General features: G+C 41.3%; 2 protein-coding genes and 1 pseudogene across 2 annotated transcripts in view; all 3 read right to left on the bottom strand.

Annotated features, from left to right (window-relative positions):
• The window catches only part of LOC131345737 (NACHT, LRR and PYD domains-containing protein 3-like), a 566,556-nt pseudogene that overhangs the window by 73,366 nt on the left and 465,390 nt on the right, over positions 1 to 27,800 (bottom strand).
• si:dkey-63b1.1 (B2 bradykinin receptor) lies at positions 381 to 7,118 on the bottom strand. Its single transcript, XM_058378816.1, has 2 exons — positions 7,032 to 7,118; positions 381 to 2,229 (listed from the first exon to the last, which is right to left on the bottom strand). Exon 2 carries the CDS (start codon positions 2,223 to 2,225, stop codon positions 1,104 to 1,106), a length of 1,122 nt encoding a protein of 373 aa, XP_058234799.1. The 5' UTR covers positions 2,226 to 2,229; positions 7,032 to 7,118; the 3' UTR covers positions 381 to 1,103.
• The window catches only part of LOC131345792 (uncharacterized protein C14orf132-like), a 13,198-nt gene continuing 8,988 nt past the window's right edge, over positions 23,591 to 27,800 (bottom strand). Inside the window, exon 2 of the mRNA XM_058378853.1 lies at positions 23,591 to 25,517. Coding sequence (XP_058234836.1) covers positions 25,305 to 25,517 — 213 coding nt within the window. The 3' untranslated portion in view covers positions 23,591 to 25,304. The remainder of the gene's footprint in view (positions 25,518 to 27,800) is intronic.

Here is a 27,800-nt window from a genome sequence, read left to right as displayed (position 1 = left end):
ATAAAAAATATTCCTCACAATGTTCACAATATTACATTATTTTCCACAGGAAAAGCTGACAATAGAACAAAATGTACATTTCTAAGAAACTGCTAGAAAACTGGGGCTGTGCTTTTTACTGTAACTGTAACTTGTGATTTTAACTGTAATAAAATCTAAATGAATAATAATGTGTTTCCTCAAACCCATATCCAGTACACTGATAGTTCAGTGTAACATGGAAAAAGATAATATTTAAAATAAATCAATGTAAAACCTAACAGATGTTGCTAGCTAGCAAAGCACTCATGACTAGCCATGTTAACAGCACTCAGTAAAACTCTATTACTGAAAAACTTTAAACCACATGTTAATTATGTCTCCATGGTAACATTTCCTCCTATATTTCCTTCACAGGTTAGCGATATACAGCAGCTTTATTCAAATCGCAAAACATTTTTATTACTGTCTCAATTCACAAATCCACAACACTCTGCTGAAGTCTTAATTACAGCATTAATGATAAATTATTCTTCATTATTATTCACAGACTCAATAAATAAACACATTAAACACTTACTTCCTGTTAGACACTGATTCATATACATCACTGAACATCAGAGTGATTTAAGAAGAAGAGAAAATCTAATGCTAATATTTATGTTAGCTCACAAAATCCATTTTATGTTTGCTAGCTAAGCCACTATCGCTATCTGTCCATTTCATGAGTCCACAGCCTGAGGGGCTGGACACTGAGAATTTGCTCCACCTACACAGAGAACAGACAATTTTGCTAGACTCCACAGCTGACTGAGGCATCATGGGATTTCGAATTTGATATCTCCTAACGATAAGGTGAAAGCTTTTCTCTTGTGTCTCTTCAGGAGATTTAGTTTCAGAAATAAACGTCTGGTTTATGGACATGATCCTGAGCGCTACACAAACATGACTCACATGTTCCACATGCCAGAGGTCTGCTTGTACATCATGTGAAATAGTCAGTCTCTGTATCTGAGCTAAATTATTAGCATTTCTGTAACGACTGCATAGTGTTAGCTCAAGTTGGAGCATGAATAATGCTGTTAAAGCATCAATCCTTTGGAAATAATACTGAGAAAGAACCTTCACAGTCCTTGCAGCATCTGTAGATCTGTAAGCTGTGCTGGTGTGATGTGGTGTAACAATGCTACGATTCTCTTATCAATTATGATTGAGACTTTACGGCTGTCGCTGCACCTGCTAGCAAGTGTGCCATTCGGAGTGCTGTCCTTCCACCCAGGAGCTATAATCTGTTTAAACACACATTTAGCTCGTTTCCTGAAGTGTTTCCCGACGACTGCGTACAGGAACGGGTTAATTGCACTGTCAGCGTATGCTAGGTAGGTGGAACACTGCTCGCTAATGTCTAATACATGTCCAAATAAACATCCTCGGGGGGTGAGCTGATAATAATCCAGTGTGTCCAGCAGACGTACCACCTGGTGCGGCGTCCAGCAGAAAAGGAACACAGCCAGAACCGTTAGTACCAGACGAGTGGCTCGTTTTTCTGTCCGGACTCCGGGGATGAACCTCAGATCACTGTTTTTAAGAGCTTTAACCGTGTGATAAGTGCAGAACGCAATGATAGGTAACGGTATCGCATATCCAAGCATGTTGCTGCTCAGGTTTCTCTGGACCCTCCAGCCCGGGTGAGGGTACATCAAGTAGCAAGCATGGATGTCGAGGTCTGGGAGGTAGCGTACGCCACGGAAGAGTAATGATGGAACGCTTACCAGGAATCCGAAAATCCATATACCCAAACAGATCCGCTTGGCCCAGGACGAACGCCTCAGCCTGCTACGACTCATTGTTCTAGCAAGCGCCAAATAGCGATCCATGCTAACCAGAACCAGGAAGAGGATGCTGCAAAAGTAGTTCATGGAGATAGCCGTGTTGATTAGCTTGCAGAGCATCTGCCCGAAGCTCCACTCGTAATCCTGAGCGATGGTCACGGCCCAAAAGGGAAGACACAGCACCATGAGCAGGTTGGCCATCGCCAGGTTCCCCAGGTACACGTCAGCCACAGAGCATGAGTTCCTCTGCAGGCAGAAGACCATCAGGACCAAACCATTACCCAGGAGCCCCGAGATGCTGATTACTGAAAGCCACCAAGGCTGGAGAGATGAGATCCAATCCCACGCTACCTGGTATGTACAGTTCTCCACATCAGCCTCAAGGTCCATCAGAGACAAGTTCATCTCCATCATTGAGCTAAAGACAAATACACCTCTTTTAATAATAATAATAATGATTATTAACAATAAAAAATAATCAACCTGACACTGAAATCACATTAAATTCTACAATAAATTCTAGTGAGTTCTACAGCAAAACCTCTGAAGAACCTTTTTACCCCATAATCCTGACATGTGTGAGGTTATGTGGTACGAGTTGTGTGTCGTGAGGTGTGTGTTGTGAGGTTTGAGGTGTGTGTTGTGAGGTATGATGTGTGTGTTGTGAGGTGTGTATTGTGAGGTATGAGGTGTGTGTTGTGAGGTTTGAGGTGTGTGTTGTGAAGTGTGTGTTGTGAGGTATGAGGTGTGTGTTGTGAGGTGTGTATTGTGAGGTATGAGGTGTGTGTTGTGAGGTATGTGTTGTGAGGTTTGAGGTGTGTGTTGTGAGGTATGAGGTGTGTGTTGTGAGGTATGAGGTGTGTGTTGTGAGGTATGAGGTGTGTGTTGTGAGGTGTGTATTGTGAGGTATGAGGTGTGTGTTGTGAGGTGTGTGTTGTGAGGTATGTGTTGTGAGGTATGAGGTGTGTGTTGTGAGGTGTGTGTTGTGAGGTATGAGGTATGTGTTGTGAGGTATGAGGTGTGTGTTGTGAGGTATGAGGTATGTGTTGTGAGGTATGAGGTGTGTGTTGTGAGGTGTGTGTTGTGAGGTATGAGGTGTGTGTTGTGAGGTGTGTGTTGTGAGGTATGAGGTGTGTGTTGTGAGGTATGTGTTGTGAGGTATGAGGTGTGTTGTTAGGTGTGTATTGTGAGGTATGAGGTGTGTGTTGTGAGGTGTGTTGTGAGGTATGAGGTATGTGTTGTGAGGTATGAGGTGTGTGTTGTGAGGTATGAGGTGTGTGTTGTGAGGTGTGTATTGTGAGGTATGTGTTGTGAGGTATGAGGTGTGTGTTATGAGGTATGAGGTGTGTGTTGTGAGGTGTGTATTGTGAGGTATGAGGTGTGTGTTGTGAGGTGTGTATTGTGAGGTATGAGGTGTGTGTTGTGAGGTATGAGGTGTGTGTTGTGAGGTGTGTATTGTGAGGTATGAGGTGTGTGTTGTGAGGTGTGTGTTGTGAGGTATGAGGTATGTGTTGTGAGGTATGAGGTGTGTGTTGTGAGGTATGAGGTATGTGTTGTGAGGTATGAGGTGTGTGTTGTGAGGTATGAGGTGTGTATTGTGAGGTATGAGGTGTGTGTTGTGAGGTGTGTGTTGTGAGGTATGTGTTGTGAGGTATGAGGTGTGTGTTGTGAGGTGTGTGTTGTGAGGTATGAGGTATGTGTTGTGAGGTATGAGGTGTGTGTTGTGAGGTATGAGGTATGTGTTGTGAGGTATGAGGTATGTGTTGTGAGGTATGAGGTGTGTGTTGTGAGGTGTGTGTTGTGAGGTATGAGGTGTGTGTTGTGAGGTGTGTATTGTGAGGTATGAGGTGTGTGTTGTGAGGTATGTGTTGTGAGGTATGAGGTGTGTGTTGTTAGGTGTGTATTGTGAGGTATGAGGTGTGTGTTGTGAGGTGTGTGTTGTGAGGTATGAGGTATGTGTTGTGAGGTATGAGGTGTGTGTTGTGAGGTATGAGGTGTGTGTTGTGAGGTGTGTATTGTGAGGTATGAGGTGTGTGTTGTGAGGTATGAGGTGTGTGTTGTGAGGTATGTGTTGTGAGGTATGAGGTGTGTGTTGTGAGGTGTGTATTGTGAGGTATGAGGTGTGTGTTGTGAGGTGTGTATTGTGAGGTATGAGGTGTGTGTTGTGAGGTGTGTGTTGTGAGGTGTGTGTTGTGAGGTATGAGGTGTGTGTTGTGAGGTGTGTATTGTGAGGTATGAGATGTGTGTTGTGAGGTGTGTGTTGTGAGGTATGACGTATGTGTTGTGAGGTATGAGGTGTGTGTTGTGAGGTATGTGTTGTGAGGTATGAGGTGTGTGTTGTGAGGTATGACGTATGTGTTGTGAGGTATGAGGTGTGTGTTGTGAGGTGTGTGTTGTGAGGTATGAGGTGTGTGTTGTGAGGTATGTGTTGTGAGGTATGAGGTGTGTGTTGTGAGGTATGACGTATGTGTTGTGAGGTATGAGGTGTGTGTTGTGAAGTGTGTGTTGTGAGGTTTGAGGTGTGTGTTGTGAGGTATGAGGTGTGTGTTGTGAGGTATGTGTTGTGAGGTATGAGGTTTGTGTTGTGAAGTGTGTGTTGTGAGGTTTGAGGTGTGTGTTGTGAGGTATGAGGTATGTGTTGTGAGGTTTGAGGTGTGTGTTGTGAGGTATGAGGTGTGTGTTGTGAGGTGTGTGTTGTGAGGTATGAGGTATGTGTTGTGAGGTATGAGGTATGTGTTGTGAGGTGTGTGTTGTGAGGTTTGAGGTGTGTGTTGTGAAGTGTGTGTTGTGAGGTTTGAGGTGTGTGTTGTGAGGTATGTGTTGTGAGGTATGAGGTATGTGTTGTGAGGTATGAGGTATGTGTTGTGAGGTGTGTGTTGTGAGGTATGAGGTGTGTGTTGTGAGGTATGAGGTGTGTGTTGTGAGGTATGAGGTGTGTGTTGTGAGGTGTGTGTTGTGAGGTATGAGGTGTGTGTTGTGAGGTGTGTGTTGTGAGGTATGACGTATGTGTTGTGAGGTATGAGGTGTGTGTTGTGAGGTATGTGTTGTGAGGTATGAGGTGTGTGTTGTGAGGTATGAGGTGTGTGTTGTGAGGTGTGTATTGTGAGGTATGAGGTGTGTGTTGTGAGGTGTGTGTTGTGAGGTATGAGGTGTGTGTTGTGAGGTGTGTGTTGTGAGGTATGAGGTATGTGTTGTGAGGTATGAGGTGTGTGTTGTGAGGTGTGTGTTGTGAGGTATGAGGTGTGTGTTGTGAGGTATGAGGTGTGTGTTGTGAGGTGTGTATTGTGAGGTATGAGGTGTGTGTTGTGAGGTGTGTGTTGTGAGGTATGAGGTATGTGTTGTGAGGTTTGAGGTGTGTGTTGTGAGGTATGAGGTGTGTGTTGTGAGGTGTGTTTTGTGAGGTATGAGGTGTGTGTTGTGAGGTATGTGTTGTGAGGTATGAGGTGTGTGTTGTGAGGTATGTGTTGTGAGGTATGAGGTGTGTGTTGTGAAGTGTGTGTTGTGAGGTTTGAGGTGTGTGTTGTGAGGTATGAGGTGTGTGTTGTGAGGTATGAGGTGTGTGTTGTGAGGTATGTGTTGTGAGGTATGAGGTGTGTGTTGTGAAGTGTGTGTTGTGAGGTTTGAGGTGTGTGTTGTGAGGTATGAGGTATGTGTTGTGAGGTTTGAGGTGTGTGTTGTGAGGTATGAGGTATGTGTTGTGAGGTGTGTGTTGTGAGGTTTGAGGTGTGTGTTGTGAAGTGTGTGTTGTGAGGTTTGAGGTCTGTGTTGTGAGGTATGAGGTATGTGTTGTGAGGTGTGTGTTGTGAGGTATGAGGTGTGTGTTGTGAGGTGTGTGTTGTGAGGTATGTGTTGTGAGGTGTGTGTTGTGAGGTATGAGGTGTGTGTTGTGAGGTGTGTGTTGTGAGGTATGTGTTGTGAGGTATGAGGTGTGTGTTGTGAGGTGTGTGTTGTGAGGTATGAGGTATGTGTTGTGAGGTGTGTGTTGTGAGGTATGAGGTGTGTGTTGTGAGGTATGAGGTGTGTGTTGTGAGGTATGAGGTGTGTGTTGTGAGGTGTGTGTTGTGTGGTATGAGGTGTGTGTTGTGAGGTATGAGGTGTGTGTTGTGAGGTATGAGGTGTGTGTTGTGAGGTATGAGGTGTGTGTTGTGAGGTGTGTGTTGTGAGGTATGAGGTGTGTGTTGTGAGGTATGAGGTGTGTGTTGTGAGGTATGAGGTGTGTGTTGTGAGGTATGAGGTGTGTGTTGTGAGGTGTGTGTTGTGAGGTATGAGGTGTGTGTTGTGAGGTATGAGGTGTGTGTTGTGAGGTATGAGGTGTGTGTTGTGAGGTTTGAGATTTCTGAGTTGTAAGTGTAAAGCTCAGCTGTTGTGTAATTTGGGAAATTCTGTGTGAATCAGTGAGATGGGGAAATTCCTGCAGGCTGAAAAACTGCACTCAACTCTCAGTTTACTGAATAATCAGTTTTACTGTACGAAATACAAACAACTAAACAACTAAACCTAACTAACTCGAGTTTACTTTATTATCAGACTGAACAACAAAACACTCTACATGTTCTTACAGAATGATCAGATTGTATAGCTTGTTTAACTGTTAACATGACTTATTATATATAATTATTATTAGACTTATTATTTATAATTACATGGAAACTTTTTTACTAAAATTATTATAAATTAATATAAAATACTCTGATTTAAGTATCAGATCAAGAAGCAAACCAAATATTCTGTTGTTTTATTTTTATTTTATAATGATTATGTTTTTCTGTATTATTATTATTATTATTGTTATTATTATTATTATTATTATTATTATTATTAATAATAATAATAATAATTTATTTTAATACATTTCTGTACATACATTATATATAAATACATTACAACTGCGAGTAACAAACTTGAGAAATATGAGAAATGTTATTATTTAATGAAATACTAATAAAATTATTACCTTTTTATTTGTTGCTTGTATTGTATTTATTTTTCTAGATTTTTTTATCCATCCACTTTTTTAAGATGTTTAGCTCAAAACATAACTCTATTTACATGATAAACAACAATATAAACATTTCTATGAAAACTTTGTCTAGTATATTAAATACAGAAGTTCACTCCATTTGTACATTCCTGTACGTTTCTGAATATTTCTCTATATTTTAAAATATTTCTGTACATTCCTGTATATCTCTGTATATTTCTAGCTCTGGGGTGATGTACCTTTCATCCCTCTGGTAAGTTTGCGGAGCTGCAGGAGCAGGAAGTGCTGAAGCTTATCGGTGTTCCTGTGTGAATGAGAAACCTTCAGCTTCCACATGCTTTTATAAGAGGAAACTCCCCTTCACGTCAGAGGAGAAGTGGATCTGCTCCATCTTTATGTCCAATCATCATCATCATCATCATGGTGTCTCCTGCTTTGCTCTTTCTCTCTATGTGACTCTGACTGAGGAACTCAGGAACTTTCAGCCTGTGTGTCTCTAAAACTCTACACTTTAACTCCATACAGCAGATTAGCTGCTAATTATCCAACACTTATGGTTTCTTTGTTGATTTATTTGTTTATTTTTTTAGTGAGACATGTTCTGTGTTTGTTCTTATAAAAGGTTCTCAATGATGGTTCCTGTTTAAACGTCTGCAATATGACTGAAGGTTCTATTTTTGCTCATCTGATTAAATCTGGTTGTTTATCTCTAACTCTCAGTTTCCTGCTGCAGCACACGCTCTAATCCAGTTACATCCCTGACCAGACGAAACTCCATTAGAATACAGAGAGAACCCGCCTGTTTCCATGGTAACACGCGCACACACACACACACACACACAAACACAGAGTTTAACTTCTTTAAATAAACATATAAATGGTGTTTTCTTGTATTTTATGTTCATAAACATTCATTAAAAATATTTTTAAAAAGTATATAAATTAAATAAAATAAACAAGCATTAAATAAACTGCAACAATTCTACTAGTAATAATAATATAGGATGCAGACAATATATGATTATCATCATTAATAATAATTATAATCTTCAGGAGTAGCAGTAATATTACTCTATGCAGTTATTTTATTGAGTCTTTCCTTTTTTTCCTGCGGATTCTATGGTGTGATCTCAGTACCAGGAAGCTGAAATGTTCATCTGCAGGAAAGCTGTAAGGAATGTCAGGTATGTGGAGCAGAGCAGCGAGGCTTCTGGAGTGAATCACTTCTGGAAAATGACGATCTGATAAACAGAAGATTGGATGGAATCTTTTTTTTAATATCCTGACTTTACGACTGAATAATGATTCTGATTTAACACCAAGATATACAACAATACTGTTTCAGCTGGTCTAGGACCTGGTCCTGGTTATGATCCTTGTTCTGGTCCTGGATCATGTTCTGGTCCTGGTTCTGGTCCTGATCTTTGTTCTGGTCCTGGTTATTGTCCTGCTCCTGTTTCTGGTTCTAGTCCTCGTTCTTGTCCTGGTTCTTGTCCTGGTTCTGATCCTTGTTCTGGCCCTAGTTCTTGTCCTGCTTCTGTTCCTGGTTATGGTTGTTGTTCTGATTTTGGTCCTGGTCCTGTTTCTGATCCTGTTTCTGGACCTGGTTCTGGTCCTGGTTCTGGTCCTGGTTCTGTTTCTGGTGGTGATTTTTGTCCTGGTTCTGGTTCTGGGCCTTGTCCGGCTTTTGGTCTAGTTCTGGTTTTGGTTTTGGTCTTGGTCCGGTTCTGATTCCGGTCCTGGTTCTGTCACTCTGGTGTTGACTATGTTGTACATTTAATAAATCTGTATGTAAAACTAAGGTAATGTTCCTTCACTAGCTTCAGTCTCTGAAAAATAATAATCTGAAACTATAAAAATAATTTAATAAAAGTGTTTATATTTTAAACAGAGGAGAGCTGAAAGGGTTTTTATTGCTCATAAGGATCTTCTGTGAAATATCAGATAAATAAAAGGAGTATTGATGATGTAATATAGAGAGGATGAAGGCCGGAGGTGAGGAGACACCCCAGTGCAGGGGTACGAGCTAACGTCTCACTCTCGTCTCAGATCGATGCTTTAATTAACGCAGAATGGACCGAGCAGGACGCTGGAGAGAGATACACATTTACACAAATTCTCTTTTATTACTGATTTAGCATTAGCATTAGCTCATAGCTGTGAGGAGGCTGATGATCAGACTGCTTGGATTATTACAGGAATATCTGAAATACACAATCGAGACAAACTGAGACGAACAAAAAACAACAAACTGAGACACACAAAACCGACAAACTGAGACACACAAAACCGACAAACTGAGACACACAAAACCGACAAACTGAGACACACAAAACCGACAAACTGAGACACACAAAACCGACAAACTGAGACACACAAAACCAACAAACTGAGACACAAAACCAACAAACTGAGACACACAAAACCAACAAACTGAGACACAAAACCAACAAACTGAGACACACAAAACCAACTAACTGAGACACAAAACCAACAAACTGAGACACACAAAACCAACTAACTGAGACACACAAAACCGACAAACTGAGACACACAAAACCGACAAACTGAGACGAACAAAAACCGACAAACTGAGACACACAAAACCGACAAACTGAGACACACAAAACCGACAAACTGAGACGAACAAAAACCGACAAACTGAGACACACAAAACCGACAAACTGAGACACACAAAACCGACAAACTGAGACACACAAAACCAACAAACTGAGACACACAAAACCAACAAACTGAGACACACAAAACCGACAAACTGAGACACACAAAACCAACAAACTGAGACACACAAAACCGACAAACTGAGACACACAAAACCAACAAACTGAAACACACAAAACCAACAGAGACACACAAAACCAACAAACTGAAACACACAAAACCAACAGAGACACACAAAACCAACAGAGACACACAAAACCAACAGAGACACACAAAACCAACAAACTGAGACGAATAAAACAACAAACTGAGACGAATAAAACCAACTAACTGAGACACAAAAACCAACAAACTGAGACACACAAAACCAACAAACTGAGACACAAAAACCAACAAACTGAGACACACAAAAGTCTCTTAAAGACTTTGAGATGTCACTCTCTAGGATGGAGAGAGTTGATCTTGGGGTGGAGGAGGAGGGGAAGAAGGTGTATATTTGTGAGGTCCCTACTGTGGAGGGGGTGATCAGGCTGTGTTGGAGCTGATGGCTGGTGTCCTGGGGGGTGGTGACGCCAGGATTGTCCCATTGTTTTTCAAAGCGACAGTAGAACTCGTTCAAGCTGTTGGCAAGACGCAGGTCGTTAGCAGAGTGGTGGGCTTTGGTTTTACTGTTTGTGATCTGTCTGAGCCCTTTCCAGACAAAGACAGAGTTGTTAGCTGAAAACTGCTGTTGTAGTTTCACAGAGTAAAGCTGTTTAGCTTCTCTCACCGCCTTGCTAAACTTGTACTTTGATTCTTTAAACCTGATTCTGTCCCCACTCTTGAATGCAGCTTCCTTCTCTCACCTTAGCTGTCTGAGTCTAGCAGTAAACCAGGGTTTGTCGTTGTTGTAACCCACCCTGGTGCGCAATGGTACACGGCTATCCTCACAGAAGCTTGTGTATGCTGTCACAGCCTCAATGTACTCATCCAGACTATTTGTAGTAGATTTGAATACATCCCAATCAGTATAGTCCATGCATGCCTGAAGATCGTCCACAGCCTCCCTGGTCCACTGCTTAGATGTCCTCACAACAGGTTTAGAGAGTTTTAATTTCTGCCTGTATGCAGGATTAAATGTACCATGACATGGTCAGAGAGTCCCAGAGCAGCTCATGAGACGGCGTGGTAGGCACTGTTTACTGTAGTGTAACAGTGATCCAGAATGTTTTCCTCTCTGGTCGGGCATTTAATAGATTGTCTGTATTTTGGGAGTTCATGTGTGAGGTTACTTCTGTTAAACTCGCCAAGAACAATAATAAATGAATCCGGGTATGTGCGCTCCACACACAGTATCTGGTCAGCGAGCATACGCTGTGCCTCCTGTATGTTGGCTTGCAGTGGAATGTAAACACCGACCAGTATGAATGAAGTGAACTCGTGTGGGGAGTAGAAGGGATTGCAATTGATAAAGAATGATTCCAGTTCAGGAGAACAGTGCTGCTGAATCACTGTCACATCGTTGCACCAGCTGTAATTAATGTAAAAACAAATTCCTCCACCCTTCGTCTTGCCTGAAAGTTCCGGATGGCGAGCCGCTCTGAAAAGTTGGAATTCTGCCAGCTGCAGCGCAGAGTATCAGTCCACACAGCCATGTTTCCATGAAGCACAAGACTGAAGAAGAAGAAAAGTCTTTTCCCCACCAGTATTTGAAGTTCGTCCAATTTGTTGCATAGTGAACACACATTAGAGAGAAATATTCCCGGCAGCGGTGTGCGATGTCGGGATGTGAAGGGATGTGATGTGAAAAGTTGGAAATAAATCAGCAGGGACTGTAGACCTGATATTCATGAGCTCTTCTCTGGTGAATGAGCTCCCGGTATCAACACAAAAAACAGTTTTAACACACAAAACAAGACAAAACAAAGTGCACCAACACACCGAGGCAGCCATCCACAGCACCATCTTGAAAACCTCTCCCCATTTACTCAATCACACAAACCAACAAACTGAGACACACAAAACCAACAAACTGAAACACACAAAACCAACAGAGACACACAAAACCAACAAACTGAGACCAGATCACACACTGACCCATAAACAGAGACGCTAAAGTTTATTACTATTTATTTGTACCAGTAACGTGTGTGTGTATGTGTGTGTGTGTGTTTGTGTGTGTGTGTGTGGATAAGGCAGGATGTGTGTGTGTATTTTTGTTATATTGTGAGTTTATTATACTCAATGTCCAGAAGGTCAGAAATTAAACTTAACTACCATGAGGACCAGAGGAAGAGAGGACCACAGGGAGAAAGGACCAGAGGAAGAGAGGAACAGAGGACCAGAGGACGAGAGCTTGAGGCTGAAATCCTAAGTATTAAAATAAACACATGGCCTGGTGTGAGTTTGTCTAGAGGCCAGAGTGACTGAACAGAACCTGTGTGTTGTGTCCAGAACAGCTCATTTACGCTGGAAGGTTCTTCTCTTGTTATAATCAGATGATTTCCAGACACACACTCAGAACTCTGACGTTTATTTGGATATCTTTTTTTAAATCTGAAAGTCTGTCCTTCTGACTGTCCTGTGGTTTCCATCTGATGTGGATGTTAATATTTATTCAGAGATAATAAACACTTAGTAACAGAAGGTTCCAGAGCGCAGCAGCGTGTTATAAATATCACGCAGTTGTTTAATTTATCTGTAGCTGTGTGTGTGAAGCTCCTCTGCACATCTCTGCTGAGTAACTCAGGAGAGTGTAATGAGTAATAACTGCCCTCCTGCTCGCTGTGGGGTAAAATCTCTCAGCTATCCATCCTCAGAGCAGAACGTACGGAGAACTTTTTACTGAAATGAAAAAGAACAAGGATCCGTGATCTGTGTCCTGAAAAGTTCTCCCAGTTCACTACAGTAATGCTGTAGTGGATAGCTTCATACACGCCTACCTGTTACCATAGCAACCATACTAGAACCAGACCCTGAAAGTGTGAAGGAGATGAAGCGTCCACACCACTGCCTTTAAACACAAACACTCCGGGATAGAAAATACTGACTGCAGAATGGAACACAAACTCTATTTAAAGTATTTCAAGAAGAAATAATGACACACATGACTGTCCTTCAGTGTGGATTAAATGCTGCTGTAGAGTGTGTGTGTGTGTATGTGTGTGTGTGTGTGTTTGTTTAGCAAGTTTGTGTAGTGAGTGTATGTGTGTATAGAATGTGTGTGTGCAAATATGTGTATGACAGCCTGTATGTCTTCTATAGTAACACATTTCTGTTAAACGGTGTGTGATGCAGTTGGAGCACAAGGCTGTGTTACAGAGCAGAAACACACACAGGAAGTGAGGTATGTGACAGGAAGTGGAAGCTGGAAGGTCTGGGGTGAAATATGGACCTTCACTGTGTGTGTTATTGATGAAGTAAACCATTTCCTCACACACTGAGACTGATCTCTGTTCCATTTCCTCACACACTCACTATTTACTCAGTCCTTTGACTAACAACTGACCGGAATCTCCAGAGAAAACACACTCATCGTGCAATGGTGCAATGGTAGAAGTTCACCAGGATGTCTGAAGAGAGATGGTTCTTTCTCAGAGCCCTCAGGAAGAAGAGGCGCTGGTGAGCCTTCTTGACCAGACTGGAGCTGTTGGTAGTCCAGGAGAGATCCTCGGAGATGTGGATACCCAGGAATTTGAAGCTAGTGACATGGTCCACCACCTCTCCATTGAGATGAATAGGTGCGTGTGTGTCACCTTTCTCCTTCCTGAAGTCCACTATGAGCTCCTTGGTCTTCGTAGTGTTGAGCAGCAGGTTGTTGCCAGCGCACCACTCAGCTAGACGGTCCACCTCCTCTCTATAAGCTGACTCATCGTTGTCTTTGATGAGTCCAATCACCACGGTGTCATCTGCAAACTTGATAATTGTGTTGGAACTATGTACAGGCATGCAGTCATGGGTGAAGAGAGAGTAGAGGAAAGGACTCAGCACACACCCTTGTGGTACTCCGGTGCCAAGGATGAGGGTAGAAGAGCATTGGCGATCTATCCGAACATTCTGGGGCCTGTTGGTCAGAAAGTCCAGGAGCCAGTTGCATAGTGATGCGTTGATGCCCAGGTCTCCAAGTTTGGTGACTAACTTGTAAGGGATGACCATGTTAAACACTTAACTAAAGTCCAGGAAAAGCATTCTGGCATAGGTGTCTTTATTGTCCACGTGAGAGAGGACTGAATGCAGTGCTGTGGAAACTGTGTCCTCCGTGCGCCTGTTCTGACAGTAAGCAAATTGATGAGGGTCAAGGGTGGCAGGAAGACAGGTTTTGAGGTGTGCCAGGACCAGCCACTCAAAGCACTTAGTGATGATGGGGGTGAGCGCTACTGGGCAGTAGTCACTAAGGCAGGATGCAGTGGAGTGTTTTGGTACAGGTACAATGGAGGTGGTCTTAAGGCAGGTGGGCACAATAGCTTGGGCTAGAGACAGGTTGAATAAGTCTGTTAGGACCCCTGCCAGCTCCCCAGCACATGCTCTGAGGACGCGTCCGGTGATACCATCAGGCCCTGCTGCTTTCCTTGCATTGATCCTGCTTAGTACTGCACTGACGTCATTAGTAGAGAATGTGAGCTCAATTTTGGTTGCTGGCTCCAGATTATCCCTTTCAAAGCGAGCATAGAAGTTGTTTAGCTCATTGAGAAAGGAGATATCAGTAGACAGGGGTGAAGTGTTGATAGGTCTGTAGTTGCTAATGGCCCGAATGCCCTGCCACATCTGGGTTAGGGTTAGGGTTAGGGTTAGGGTCTACACTTAACCATAATAAATTCCAGGTTAGGCGAGCAGTGTCTCCTAGTGATAACAGAGTCTGTACACCAAGCTATGTTTATATAAATGCACAGTCCTCCACCTCTGGTCTTACCGGTGTCCTCTGCTGTCCTGTCTGCCCGGAAAACATAGCGTTTGGCTAGCTCAATAGCGCTATCCGGAATGCCGCTATTCAACCATGTTTCTGTGAAAATCATGATGTTTGAGTCCATAATCCTCTTATTGCTGAAGATGTGCAGTTGTAGCTTGTCCATTTTGTTGACCAGTGACCGAACATTAGCGAGGAAAATACTGGGTAAAGAGAGCCGATGCGGCGTGAGCTTTAGCTTAGCCCTTAGCCCGCCACGCTTACCCCGCCTTTGTTTACGGCCTTGACGCCGCCTGTGAGCACTTCCACCCAGCCGGGCAAAGCGAGCAGCCTCTGGTGTTCTGGAGATCTCTGGGATGAGTCAGAGATCGGCGATAAAATTAACAATGGTGTAATCCAATGTCTAAAAGTTCTTGCCTGCTGTAGGATGTTAAAGCAAGGCTGTTCTTAGTGAACAAACCGGCAAGAAATAAAAAAATAACTGCTAAAACGCAAAAACTGGTGAGACACTGAGCCTTGCATTGTGCACGCGCCGCCATCTTGGTTCAAACCAAGCAGGTTACTGTGTTATTGTGTTCCTGTGTTAGCGTAATACTGTGTTAGCGTGTTCTTGTGTTAGCGTGTAACTGTGTTAGAGTGTTACTGTGTTAGTGTATTCCTGTGTTAGAATGTTACTGTGTTAGCATGTTACTGTGTTAGAGTGTTACTGTGTTAGTGTGTTACTGTGTTAGCATGTCACTGTATTAGCGTGTTCGCAGTTTGTTGGTGTGTCTCAGTTTGTTGGTTTTATTCGTCTGAGTTTGTTGGTTTTGTGTGTCTCAGTTTGTTGGTTTTGTGTGTCTCAGTTTGTTGGTTTTATTCGTCTGAGTTTGTTGGTTTTGTGTGTCTCAGTTTGTTGGTTTTGTGTGTCTCAGTTTGTTGGTTTTGTGTGTCTCAGTTTGTTGGTTTTGTGTGTCCCAGTTTGTTGGTTTATTCGTCTGAGTTTGTTGGTTTTTGTGTGTCTCAGTTTGTTGGTTTTGTTTGTCCCAGTTTGTTGGTTTTGTGTGTCCCAGTATGTTGGTTTTGTGTGTCTCAGTTTGTTGGTTTATTCGTCTGAGTTTGTTGGTTTTTGTGTGTCTCAGTTTGTTGGTTTTGTGTGTCTCAGATTGTTGGTTTATTCGTCTGAGTTTGTTGGTTTTTGTGTGTCTCAGTTTGTTGGTTTTGTGTGTCTCAGTTTGTTGGTTTTGTGTGTCCCAGTTTGTTGGTTTTGTGTGTCCCAGTTTGTTGGTTTTGTGTGTCCCAGTTTGTTGGTTTTGTGTCTCCCAGTTTGTTGGTTTTGTGTGTCTCAGTTTGTCGGTTTTGTGTGTCCCAGTTTGTTGGTTTTGTGTGTCTCAGTTTGTTGGTTTTGTGTGTCTCAGTTTGTCGGTTTTGTGTGTCCCAGTTTGTTGGTTTTTGTGTGTCTCAGTTTGTCGGTTTTGTGTGTCCCAGTTTGTTGGTTTTTGTGTGTCTCAGATAGTGTTAGCGTGTTCCTGTGTTAGTGTGTTACTGTGTTAGTGTGTTACTGTGTTAGTGTGTTACTGTGTTAGCGTGTTCCTGTGTTAGTGTGTTACTGTGTTAGTGTGTTACTGTGTTAGTGTGATACTGTGTTAGCGTGTTCCTGTGTTAGCGTGTTCCTGTGTTAGTGTGTTACTGTGTTAGTGTGTTACTGTGTTAGTGTGATACTGTGTTAGTGTGTTACTGTGTTAGTGTGATACTGTGTTAGCGTGTTCCTGTGTTAGTGTGATACTGTGTTAGTGTGTTACTGTGTTAGCGTGTTACTGTGTTAGCGTGATACTGTGTTAGTGTGTTACTGTGTTAGTGTGTTCCTGTGTTAGTGTGATACTGTGTTAGCGTGTTCCTGTGTTAGTGTGATACTGTGTTAGTGTGTTACTGTGTTAGTGTGATACTGTGTTAGCGTGTTCCTGTGTTAGTGTGTTACTGTGTTAGTGTGTTACTGTGTTAGTGTGATACTGTGTTAGTGTGATACTGTGTTAGTGTGTTACTGTGTTAGCGTGTTACTGTGTTAGCGTGATACTGTGTTAGTGTGTTACTGTGTTAGTGTGTTCCTGTGTTAGTGTGATACTGTGTTAGCGTGTTCCTGTGTTAGTGTGATACTGTGTTAGTGTGTTACTGTGTTAGCGTGTTACTGTGTTAGCGTGATACTGTGTTAGTGTGTTACTGTGTTAGTGTGTTACTGTGTTAGTGTGATACTGTGTTAGTGTGTTACTGTGTTAGTGTGATACTGTGTTAGCGTGTTCCTGTGTTAGTGTGATACTGTGTTAGTGTGTTACTGTGTTAGCGTGTTACTGTGTTAGCGTGATACTGTGTTAGTGTGTTACTGTGTTAGTGTGTTCCTGTGTTAGTGTGATACTGTGTTAGTGTGATACTGTGTTAGCGTGATACTGTGTTAGTGTGTTACTGTGTTAGTGTGATACTGTGTTAGTGTGATACTGTGTTAGTGTGTTCCTGTGTTAGTGTGATACTGTGTTAGCGTGTTCCTGTGTTAGTGTGATACTGTGTTAGTGTGTTACTGTGTTAGCGTGATACTGTGTTAGTGTGTTACTGTGTTAGTGTGATACTGTGTTAGTGTGTTACTGTGTTAGTGTGATACTGTGTTAGCATGTTACTGTGTTAGTGTGATACTGTGTTAGTGTGTTACTGTGTTAGTGTGATACTGTGTTAGTGTGTTACTGTGTTAGTGTGATACTGTGTTAGTGTGTTACTGTGGTTCCTGTGTTAGTGTGTTACTGTGTTAGTGTGTTACTGTGGTTCCTGTGTTAGCGTGTTACTGTGTTAGTGTGTTACTGTGTTAGTGTGATACTGTGTTAGTGTGATACTGTGTTAGTGTGTTACTGTGTTAGTGTGTTACTGTGGTTCCTGTGTTAGTGTGTTACTGTGTTAGTGTGTTACTGTGGTTCCTGTGTTAGCGTGTTACTGTGTTAGTGTGTTACTGTGTTAGTGTGATACTGTGTTAGTGTGTTACTGTGTTAGTGTGATACTGTGTTAGTGTGATACTGTGTTAGTGTGTTACTGTGTTAGTGTGTTCCTGTGTTAGTGTGATACTGTGTTAGCGTGTTCCTGTGTTAGTGTGATACTGTGTTAGTGTGTTACTGTGTTAGCGTGTTACTGTGTTAGCGTGTTCCTGTGTTAGTGTGTTACTGTGTTAGTGTGTTACTGTGTTAGTGTGATACTGTGTTAGTGTGTTACTGTGTTAGTGTGATACTGTGTTAGCGTGTTCCTGTGTTAGTGTGATACTGTGTTAGTGTGTTACTGTGTTAGCGTGTTACTGTGTTAGCATGATACTGTGTTAGTGTGTTACTGTGTTAGTGTGTTACTGTGTTAGTGTGATACTGTGTTAGTGTGTTACTGTGTTAGTGTGTTACTGTGTTAGTGTGATACTGTGTTAGTGTGATACTGTGTTAGCGTGTTCCTGTGTTAGTGTGATACTGTGTTAGTGTGTTACTGTGTTAGCGTGTTACTGTGTTAGCGTGATACTGTGTTAGTGTGTTACTGTGTTAGTGTGTTCCTGTGTTAGTGTGATACTGTGTTAGTGTGATACTGTGTTAGCGTGATACTGTGTTAGTGTGTTACTGTGTTAGTGTGTTCCTGTGTTAGTGTGATACTGTGTTAGTGTGATACTGTGTTAGTGTGATACTGTGTTAGTGTGATACTGTGTTAGTGTGATACTGTGTTAGTGTGTTACTGTGTTAGTGTGTTACTGTGTTAGTGTGATACTGTGTTAGTGTGATACTGTGTTAGCATGTTACTGTGTTAGTGTGTTACTGTGTTAGTGTGATACTGTGTTAGTGTGATACTGTGTTAGTGTGTTACTGTGTTAGTGTGATACTGTGTTAGTGTGTTACTGTGTTAGTGTGTTACTGTGGTTCCTGTGTTAGCGTGTTACTGTGTTAGTGTGTTACTGTGTTAGTGTGTTACTGTGGTTCCTGTGTTAGGGTGATACTGTGTTAGTGTGTTACTGTGTTAGTGTGTTACTGTGTTAGTGTGATACTGTGTTAGTGTGATACTGTGTTAGTGTGTTACTGTGGTTCCTGTGTTAGGGTGATACTGTGTTAGTGTGTTACTGTGTTAGTGTGTTACTGTGGTTCCTGTGTTAGGGTGATACTGTGTTAGTGTGTTACTGTGTTAGTGTGTTACTGTGGTTCCTGTGTTAGGGTGATACTGTGTTAGGGTGATACTGTGTTAGCATGTTACTGTGTTAGTGTGTTACTGTGTTAGTGTGATACTGTGTTAGTGTGTTACTGTGTTAGTGTGATACTGTGTTAGTGTGATACTGTGTTAGTGTGATACTGTGTTAGTGTGTTACTGTGGTTCCTGTGTTAGGGTGATACTGTGTTAGTGTGTTACTGTGTTAGTGTGTTACTGTGGTTCCTGTGTTAGGGTGATACTGTGTTAGTGTGTTACTGTGTTAGTGTGTTACTGTGGTTCCTGTGTTAGTGTGTTACTGTGTTACTGTGGTTCCTGTGTTAGCGTGTTACTGTGTTAGTGTGTTACTGTGGTTCCTGTGTTAGCGTGTTACTGTGTTAGTGTGTTCCTGTGTTAGTGTGTTACTGTGGTTCCTGTGTTAGCGTGTTACTGTGTTAGTGTGTTACTGTGTTAGTTTGTTACTGTGGTTCCTGTGTTAGTGTGATACTGTGTTAGTGTGATACTGTGTTAGTGTGTTACTGTGGTTCCTGTGTTAGGGTGATACTGTGTTAGTGTGTTACTGTGTTAGTGTGTTACTGTGGTTCCTGTGTTAGCGTGTTACTGTGTTAGTGTGTTACTGTGGTTCCTGTGTTAGCGTGTTACTGTGTTAGTGTGTTACTGTGGTTCCTGTGTTAGCGTGTTACTGTGTTCCTGTGTTAGTGTGTTACTGTGGTTCCTGTGTTAGCGTGTTACTGTGTTAGTGTGTTACTGTGTTAGTTTGTTACTGTGGTTCCTGTGTTAGTGTGTTACTGTGTTAGCGTGTTACTTTGTTAGTGTGATACTGTGTTAGCGTGTTACTGTTTGCGTGTTCCTGTGTTAGATTGATACTGTGTTAGCGTGTTACTGTGTTAGCGTGTTACTTTGTTTGTGTGATACTGTGTTAGCGTGTTACTGTTTGCGTGTTCCTGTGTTAGATTGATACTGTGTTAGCGTGTTACTGTGTTAGCGTGTTACTTTGTTTGTGTGATACTGTGTTAGCGTGTTACTGTTTGCGTGTTCCTGTGTTAGATTGATACTGTGTTAGCGTGTTACTGTGTTAGCGTGTCTCAGTGCTTGTGATGATCAGTGTAATTATAGTGAGTGTGTATTTCACTGAATCAGGAACACGTTGTTTTACGCGTATTAATTATTGTCCCTTGTTTCTGACTAATATCTGATTCAGACTCCACATCATCAGAACACACAGAGTCCAGCACTTCAAAGACACACAGTCCAGGATACACAGCAGTTTCATACAACACCTCGTACGGATGAGTCCGATGTTTACGTTGTTAGTTAATGAACGTCTTTTTGCTCAGTGTTTGAAATGTAATAAGAAGCAGCTCCTGAATGAGCAATGTGTTTTATAAACTCTTCCAGTAACTCCACGGCTCTGTCTGAGTGCTGTACTGGATACTGAGAGGATCAGCAGCTCACGTAACTCAGTCTGCTGTGACGAAGAACTTCCCATTTTTCCAAGATCTTTCCAAGAACATTCCATTTTTTAGGCTTCACGACTACAGAACTTCCTGTTTACTTCCAGATGAAGGGATGAGAGCGAGATTCCTGGAGGCTCGCCTATGCAGCTGTCTCCTTCACAACATCAGAAGGGTTAGGAGGTCAGTTCTGTCCATGGAGGTCACGCAGGTGCTCAGATGCTTGTTCAGACCTTTATCCTCAAGAGCTGTCAGGGCTTTAAGCAGACCACCTGAAAATGATCCAGATTTGTTCACCAAGTTAAACTCTAAACTCTTCCTACACTCATTAGATGAACTTCTTCTAGTTATCTGAAGCACTGAGTGTCTGGTGATCAAGACCTCTTCACTGCTCTGTTCTTCTTCTCTGTTCTCACTCATCTCTAACAGAGCTTCACTAGAGGATATTCTCAGATCCTGACTGGTGTTCTTCCAGCATGAGAAGTTTTAAAACACATCTAGAACATCTATAAACATTGTAATTTAGTGTGACTCAAAACACTGAGATGAGTTCTGGAGACTGTGGGAATGGAGTGGGTTGGAACTCAGAGCCTCAGTTCTGGATCAAGGACTAAAATATGTGAGGAGACCTGAAACATTTTCTGGGGTTGGATCAGACCTGAGATCAGGTTTCAAGTGCAGGGTCTGAGTCTAAGAAGGTATGATTAGATGCTTGAAGTAGACACAGAGGACACTATAGGCATTTGGCAGATGCCCTTATCCAGAGCAACTTACATTTTATCTCATTACATCTGAGAAATTGAGGATTAAGGGCCCAGCAGTAACTGCTTGGTGAACCTGGGATTCACGCTCACAACCTTCTGATCAGTAGTCTAACACCTTAACCACTAAGCTACCACATGGACTAGGTCTGGGCTACTGGGTCAAAGACAAAGACTATGACATGACCAAAAAGAGCTACTCACAGAACGAGCCAGAAAAGAGACTGTAACCTGAGAAGAGATCCATGAGAGAGGTTCTGGGATTCAGAGATTTGAATTGGATCCAAGTCTCACATGGAGAAAGGTTCTGGTCCTGGGCCAAGAGAAGAAAAACCTGAACTAAACATGGAGTAAGAACTGGAGCAGGAACTGAGAGCTAACATCTGGAGCTGGAACTGAAATCTTGGCAAATGTTTGCTCTGGATTTGGATCAGAGCCGAATCTACTCAGGACCTGGGATGGGAACAGGACTGACACAAAGAATGAAGATCTTATTCTTCATAATTATCATTAATGATATCTTCATCTGTGTGCCCTGTGATGGGTTGGCACTCCGTCCAGGGTGTATCCTGCCTTGATGCCCAGTGACGCCTGAGATAGGCACAGGCTCCCCGTGACCTGAGGATAGATCGGATAAGCGCTACAGACAATGAAATGAAATGAAATGAAATGTCTTCATCTGTGACCTTCAACAGAACGATTTCAGAATGAAATAATCCGTTATTATTTTAATCTATTAAAAGTTTTCTGCAGTTACTCACATCATCATTTAACCCTCACTTCTGCACCTAAAGAGGGCGATGCAGCGGTGCTTTACTGTCCGTTAGTCTGTCCAGCTCTCTCACCTCCTCACATATTGTCCTCTAACTTCATGCTCCATTCTGTTTGTTCCTTATTTACGCAAATAATCTACAGAAGCTGTGCTACATGAACTCTCCTGCAGTATCGGTGAGTGAACTCCACTAGCAGGCGCTCTGCTAGCCTTAGCTTTCACACTGAAACACTCCTCTGTCTGAAGCTTTTACTCAATCTTCAGCTCCAGCACTTTATTCTAATAGTGTAATAAATTACTGCTTGATTTTGTCCCCTAAAGTGACAAAATGACAAATACTGTCTCTGAAATATGAAGAAAGACTTAATAAAGAATTATATATATAAAAAAACAGCTTCACAGAGACACTCCAGGTTTAAAAAATAAATCTAATATTTTTGACGCATTTATATTACACTGCAGTGAGAGACACTAAGCGGAATAATTCTTCTGGGTTATTTATTGATTTATTTATTTAAAATCTGCTCTTTATTTCTGCTCTCTATTCTGTAATATATTTTATTGAACCCAAATATTAATTTATTTATGAAAAAATTAAACTGCTTGTGTTAAAATGTATTTGCTGAAAAATTATAATTAAAGTGTAATTAAGGTGCAAGTTCATATATTTATATAAATAAATAAATAAATAAATAAATAAATAAATAAATAAATAAATAAAAATAATCCTCCAGTAATAAAAAATAAAAGAATAAATGTGGAACCAAAAGTTTAGGCACCTCACCGAAAACTGTTTTTTAATCACTTTAGTTCTTTAATGTCATATTTCTTAATAAGAATCCACAGTACACTGTTGTCAGTGCAGCATGGTGCGATCTGATTGGCTGAGAACAGCAGGGAGGAGTTTAGATAAACATCAGATATCTGGAGTTAAATATTAGATTTTAATATAAATGATACGTAATATTTCTGATGAAATTAAAACAGCTCTTGGTCATGATTTTAATATTTAAGGTTTAATATTTAGTAGTTTAATATGTAATCTTCAATATCGGTGACCTTTAACCTTTTCATTTTCTTTATATTCCCTCATCTGCATCTGCATCACTGATTAAGCCAGTGGGGAGTGTGTTTGGGCTACACTGTGTGTGTGTGTGTGTGTGTGTGTGTCAGCCCAAACCAGAGCCAGGTCCCTCTAGTTGCTATGGCAACTGGCGTCTCCTCTCCCACAAAGTCATTACAAGGCCGAGCACATTGTCAGTGGACTGTTGAGACAGAAAGTGAACGTGCCGAGGTGAGACGTCCTGCAGCGGCGCTCTGTCTCACCACACAGCACCAACGCCATGACATTTACATCACATCCTCCTTCATCTCTTCAATTATCACATAACTGACCCAAAATCCAAGCTGACTGAGTTCTTCTCTCACACTCTACACTCCTTCACCATTTCTTTTCTTAGTATCTCTGTTTCATTTCAGCAGTTGATGGAACTGCAGATTAGACTCGTCTTTTCAGCCGAGGTTTGTCTTTTCTTCAGCTGTGGGATTATTTACGACGAGTCCTCGTGACACTGTATGAGATCCACATTATACCACATTATATTGTCTATTGTCAATTAAATCGCATCATTATACATTAAGGCTCTCATCTGATCTCACAACCACCAAAGAACTAATTTACGATGTGAGAATTATAAAAAAAAAAACATTTAGCATAAATCTAGAAAAAAAATCCCATTTCCTTGTCTTGAATTGGTGAGATAAAGAAAAAAAGCTATTTGTGAGGTCAGAGTGTGATATCAGATGCTGGATAACACAGTTAATAATATTTAGTACCAGATTTTATACAGTGATGAGTTGCTGTTTATTTATTTACATTAAGCTGCACCAGTTTTCACTCTGACTAGTTTAATTCAAATATTAAAACATGTTAATAACACACTTTATTAAGATAAACACAAAGAACCCAGAGGATGTTTTTATAGCTGGATTATTAGAGCTGGGTTAGAGATTAAATACACTCTTACAGTGAACATGAGAGAAATCAGACTATAAACACTGCAGATTTGATTCTAATGAGGATTTAATTTCTATATCAAAAGTCATCAACAAACTCAAGCAGAGACAAAAAGAGATAAAATAGCATTCTGTGTATTCTATACATTTAAAGCTTCAAAAAATACGTACATACACAGTCGGCCTGCTAAAGGCGAAAATATCCAATATATATACAAAATCTTCAGAAATATTACACAATTTCTTCTTCTGTTTGTTTAGTTTCTCTAAAAACTTGAACAGAAAATCATTACAGCTCGATAAAAATACTGTCAGAACCTCTAGATTAAACTGCACTTTAAACAACTACAACAACAAAAAAAATACTTAAAATGTTAAATTAATATACAACATTAAATATGCTCTTCTACAACCCTGTCCTTATACATAATAAACAAATAAACTAAATAAATCTCGAAATGTTGAGCACTAAATGTTAATGCAGAATTGTGTGTTGTGATATTCACCATCACTTCTGCATATCAGATATAAAAAAAAATTAATTCATTTATATAATAAAATTATTTTTGTGTGTGAGTACAAATAATCTCAGCAATAATGTGTAGGAAAAAATCCTGTATCCAGACAAAAGAAAATGAAATAAATAAATAAAAATAATAATAATAAATAGATAAATAGATAAATAAATAAATAAATAAATAAATAAATAAATAAATAAATAAATAAATGGGGCAAATCCTGTATCCAGACAAAAGAAAATGAAATAAATAAATAAATAAATAAATAAATAAATAAATAAATAAATAAATAAATAAATAAATAAATATCCTGTATCCAGGCAAAATAATCTGAATAATCAAATCACTTTTATAGCCTGAAGAAAATAAATGTCAATAAACTGAAGTGTAGATGTGCTACATGAATCAGATGGTGTTGTAAACATGAGTTTAATTCACTTCATAAATGTAAAAAATAAATAAATAAATCAGAGGAAAAGTTTTAATCTCTGCAGTATGGAGTGGTGACTGTGGAATGTTTAATTTCTTCCTAAAGCACTTAGGGCTGCTCTGCTCAGACGAAACCTAATGATTTATTAAGATAATTTATTAAATTACTGCAAAAGTCACATTTAGAATCTATAACCTTTGCTAAGAGTTTTAAATGTCGTGTATTTCACTGTCCTGCTCGAGTTCGACTCTTCATCTGTGTGGAGTCTGATCTAAATCTGATTATAATCTTAATTTTATTTTAAAATAAAATCAAATAATATTTATAAAATATCTACCAAAATAACAACACTATGTAAATGAGCTCATTTGCATATTAATGCCTAATGCACCAATCAGATTCCAGTCGCAGTGACGTGTTTGTTTACGCGGGTAAATGCATGTTGTTTATGTAACTGCTCAGATTATAATCCGGGTTTGAGGCGTGTGAAAGGAGCAGAGGTATTCACCTGAGCAGGTGATTAAAGTGATTACTGATTTTAAGCCAGAATAATTTCAGCATTTTGTAGCTGAAGAGTAAAAATTTTAATGAACTGTTTTTATTTACTGAACACTCTTCTAGTCAGATATTTCTGTCTGAAAGTTTAACATTTGAAGTGTGATAATTGATCAGATCATTATAATCTCCATCACCTTGTAGCAACAACAAAACAATTAATTAGCATCTGAATCTGGACTCATGACCTTGATTTGTGTTGAAATGGAAAAGAACGTTGTGGAGCGTGATCCCACGCTTGTTCCCCAAAGTTCCTGCTTTCAGAAGGTGCAGGCGTAGACGACTCCAACCACCACGATGTTAGCGATGGTGGCAGAAATGGCGATCCAGAGCCAGATGGCGTCACGGGAAACCCTCTGCGGCGCCTCCTGCTGGTGAAGAGCGACGCTGGCCGATGAGTTGAAGAGCGAGTGATCCGTGCTGTAGTCGTCGTTTGGAGACGAGTCCATGAAGGCTCCTGTCATTACAGGGATCTGAGGACGAGGGATGAAGAGGTCAGGGATGAATCATGAAGCTTTTACACCATGGGCAAGTGTGATGATGACAGAATCTGACCTTTCACACGGGCCAGCGCTCTGATTTAAGCCACATCATTCTCCCTGAACCTGAACACTGAACAGATCTACTCCAGAGCTTCTGCACTTATCATCAATAACATCTCACATGATTACAGCCCTGCTTTCTGGTCAGAAAGTGTTGATTAATTTTCTCTAACTGCAGCTCTGACTGTAGCACAGGTTTATATTGTTGCTCTTATATCTTATCGTTTCCATAGCAACAGCTCACTGCAGATGCTCCAGTGATACACAGAAGTTAAGGAGATGTTTATCACTGTAGCTGCTGTAAGGTAAGAGATAAGAGGAATATTGTGTAATTTTCTCAATGTTTTATTACACACACACACACACACACACACACACACGTCTGATTCCCTCCAGCTGCAGGAGTCTCTTGTGACAGAACACATTATTCAGAGTAAATGTTAAATCCCTCTCTCTTTAATCTGCTGATGTCAGAGCTCATCCCTGATGGACAGAGGTGTGTGACTGTTCCTCTGTTCCAGAGACATGACATTTATTCCTATTTATTATTCTGTGTGTGTGTGTGTGTCTGTGTGTGTGTGTCTGTGTGTGTGTGTCTGTGTGTGTGTGTGTGTAAACAGGCTAGTTTGTACTGGTGGTGAAGAATTATAGCTGGTCACTTTGATTTATTCTTTCTAAATGATAAGTCTGATGGGGCAATAATGATTCTGATGGGGCAGTAATGATCCTGACATGGCAGTGATGAGTCTGATGGGGCAATAATGATTCTGATGGGGCAGTAATGATCCTGACATGGCAGTGATGAGTCTGATGGGGCAGTAATGAGTCTGATGGGGCAGTAATGAGTCTGATGGGGCAGTAATGAGTTTGATGGGGCAGTGATGAGTCTTATGGGGCAGTGATGAGTCTTATGGGGCAGTGATGAGTCTTATGGGGCAGTGATGAGTCTTATGGGACAGTGATGAGTCTTATGGGGCAGTGATGAGTCTGATGGGGCAGTAATGAGTCTGATGGGGCAGTAATGAGTCTGATGGGGCAGTAATGAGTTTGATGGGGCAGTGATGAGTCTTATGGGGCAGTGATGAGTCTTATGGGGCAGTGATGAGTCTTATGGGACAGTGATGAGTCTTATGGGGCAGTGATGAGTCTGATGGGGCAGTAATGAGTTTGATGGGGCAGTGATGAGTCTTATGGGACAGTAATGAGTCTGATGAGGCAGTGATGAGTCTGATGGGGCAGTGATGAGTCTTATGGGACAGTAATGAGTCTGATGAGGCAGTGATGAGTCTGATGGGGCAGTGATGAGTCTTATGGGACAGTAATGAGTCTTATGGGACAGTAATGAGTCTGATGGGGCAGTGATGAGTCTTATGGGACAGTAATGAGTCTGATGGGGCAGTAATGAGTCTGATGGGGCAGTGATGAGTCTTATGGGACAGTAATGAGTCTGATGGGGCAGTGATGAGTCTTATGGGAGAGTAATGAGTCTGATGGGGCAGTGATGAGTCTGATGGGGCAGTGATGAGTCTTATGGGACAGTAATGAGTCTGATGGGGCAGTGATGAGTCTTATGGGACAGTAATGAGTCTGATGGGGCAGTGATGAGTCTTATGGGACAGTAATGAGTCTTATGGGGCAGTGATGAGTCTTATGGGGCAGTAATGAGTCTGATGGGGCAGTGATGAGTCTTATGGGAGAGTAATGAGTCTGATGGGGCAGTGATGAGTCTGATGGGGCAGTGATGAGTCTTATGGGACAGTAATGAGTCTGAGGGGCAGTGATGAGTCTTATGGGACAGTAATGAGTCTTATGGGGCAGTGATGAGTCTTATGGGGCAGTAATGAGTCTGATGGGGCAGTGTTGAGTCTTATGGGAGAGTAATGAGTCTGATGGGGCAGTGATGAGTCTGATGGGGCAGTGATGAGTCTTATGGGACAGTAATGAGTCTGATGGGGCAGTGATGAGTCTGATGGGGCAGTGATGAGTCTTATGGGACAGTAATGAGTCTTATGGGGCAGTGATGAGTCTTATGGGGCAGTAATGAGTCTGATGGGGCAGTAATGAGTCTTATGGGGCAGTGTTGAGTCTGATAATTTGAAGAACACAGAAACACCCAGTCACATTGCTCTAAAAATATCTGACATTTTAAGATTTGGGACTTGCCTTCATTTCACACACACACACACACACACACACAGAGAATCACTATGGTAA

The sequence above is a fragment of the Hemibagrus wyckioides genome, linkage group LG25, assembly GCF_019097595.1.
Source record: "Hemibagrus wyckioides isolate EC202008001 linkage group LG25, SWU_Hwy_1.0, whole genome shotgun sequence".
NCBI lineage: Eukaryota > Metazoa > Chordata > Actinopteri > Siluriformes > Bagridae > Hemibagrus > Hemibagrus wyckioides.
This window is presented reverse-complemented; position numbering and strand designations above follow the sequence as displayed.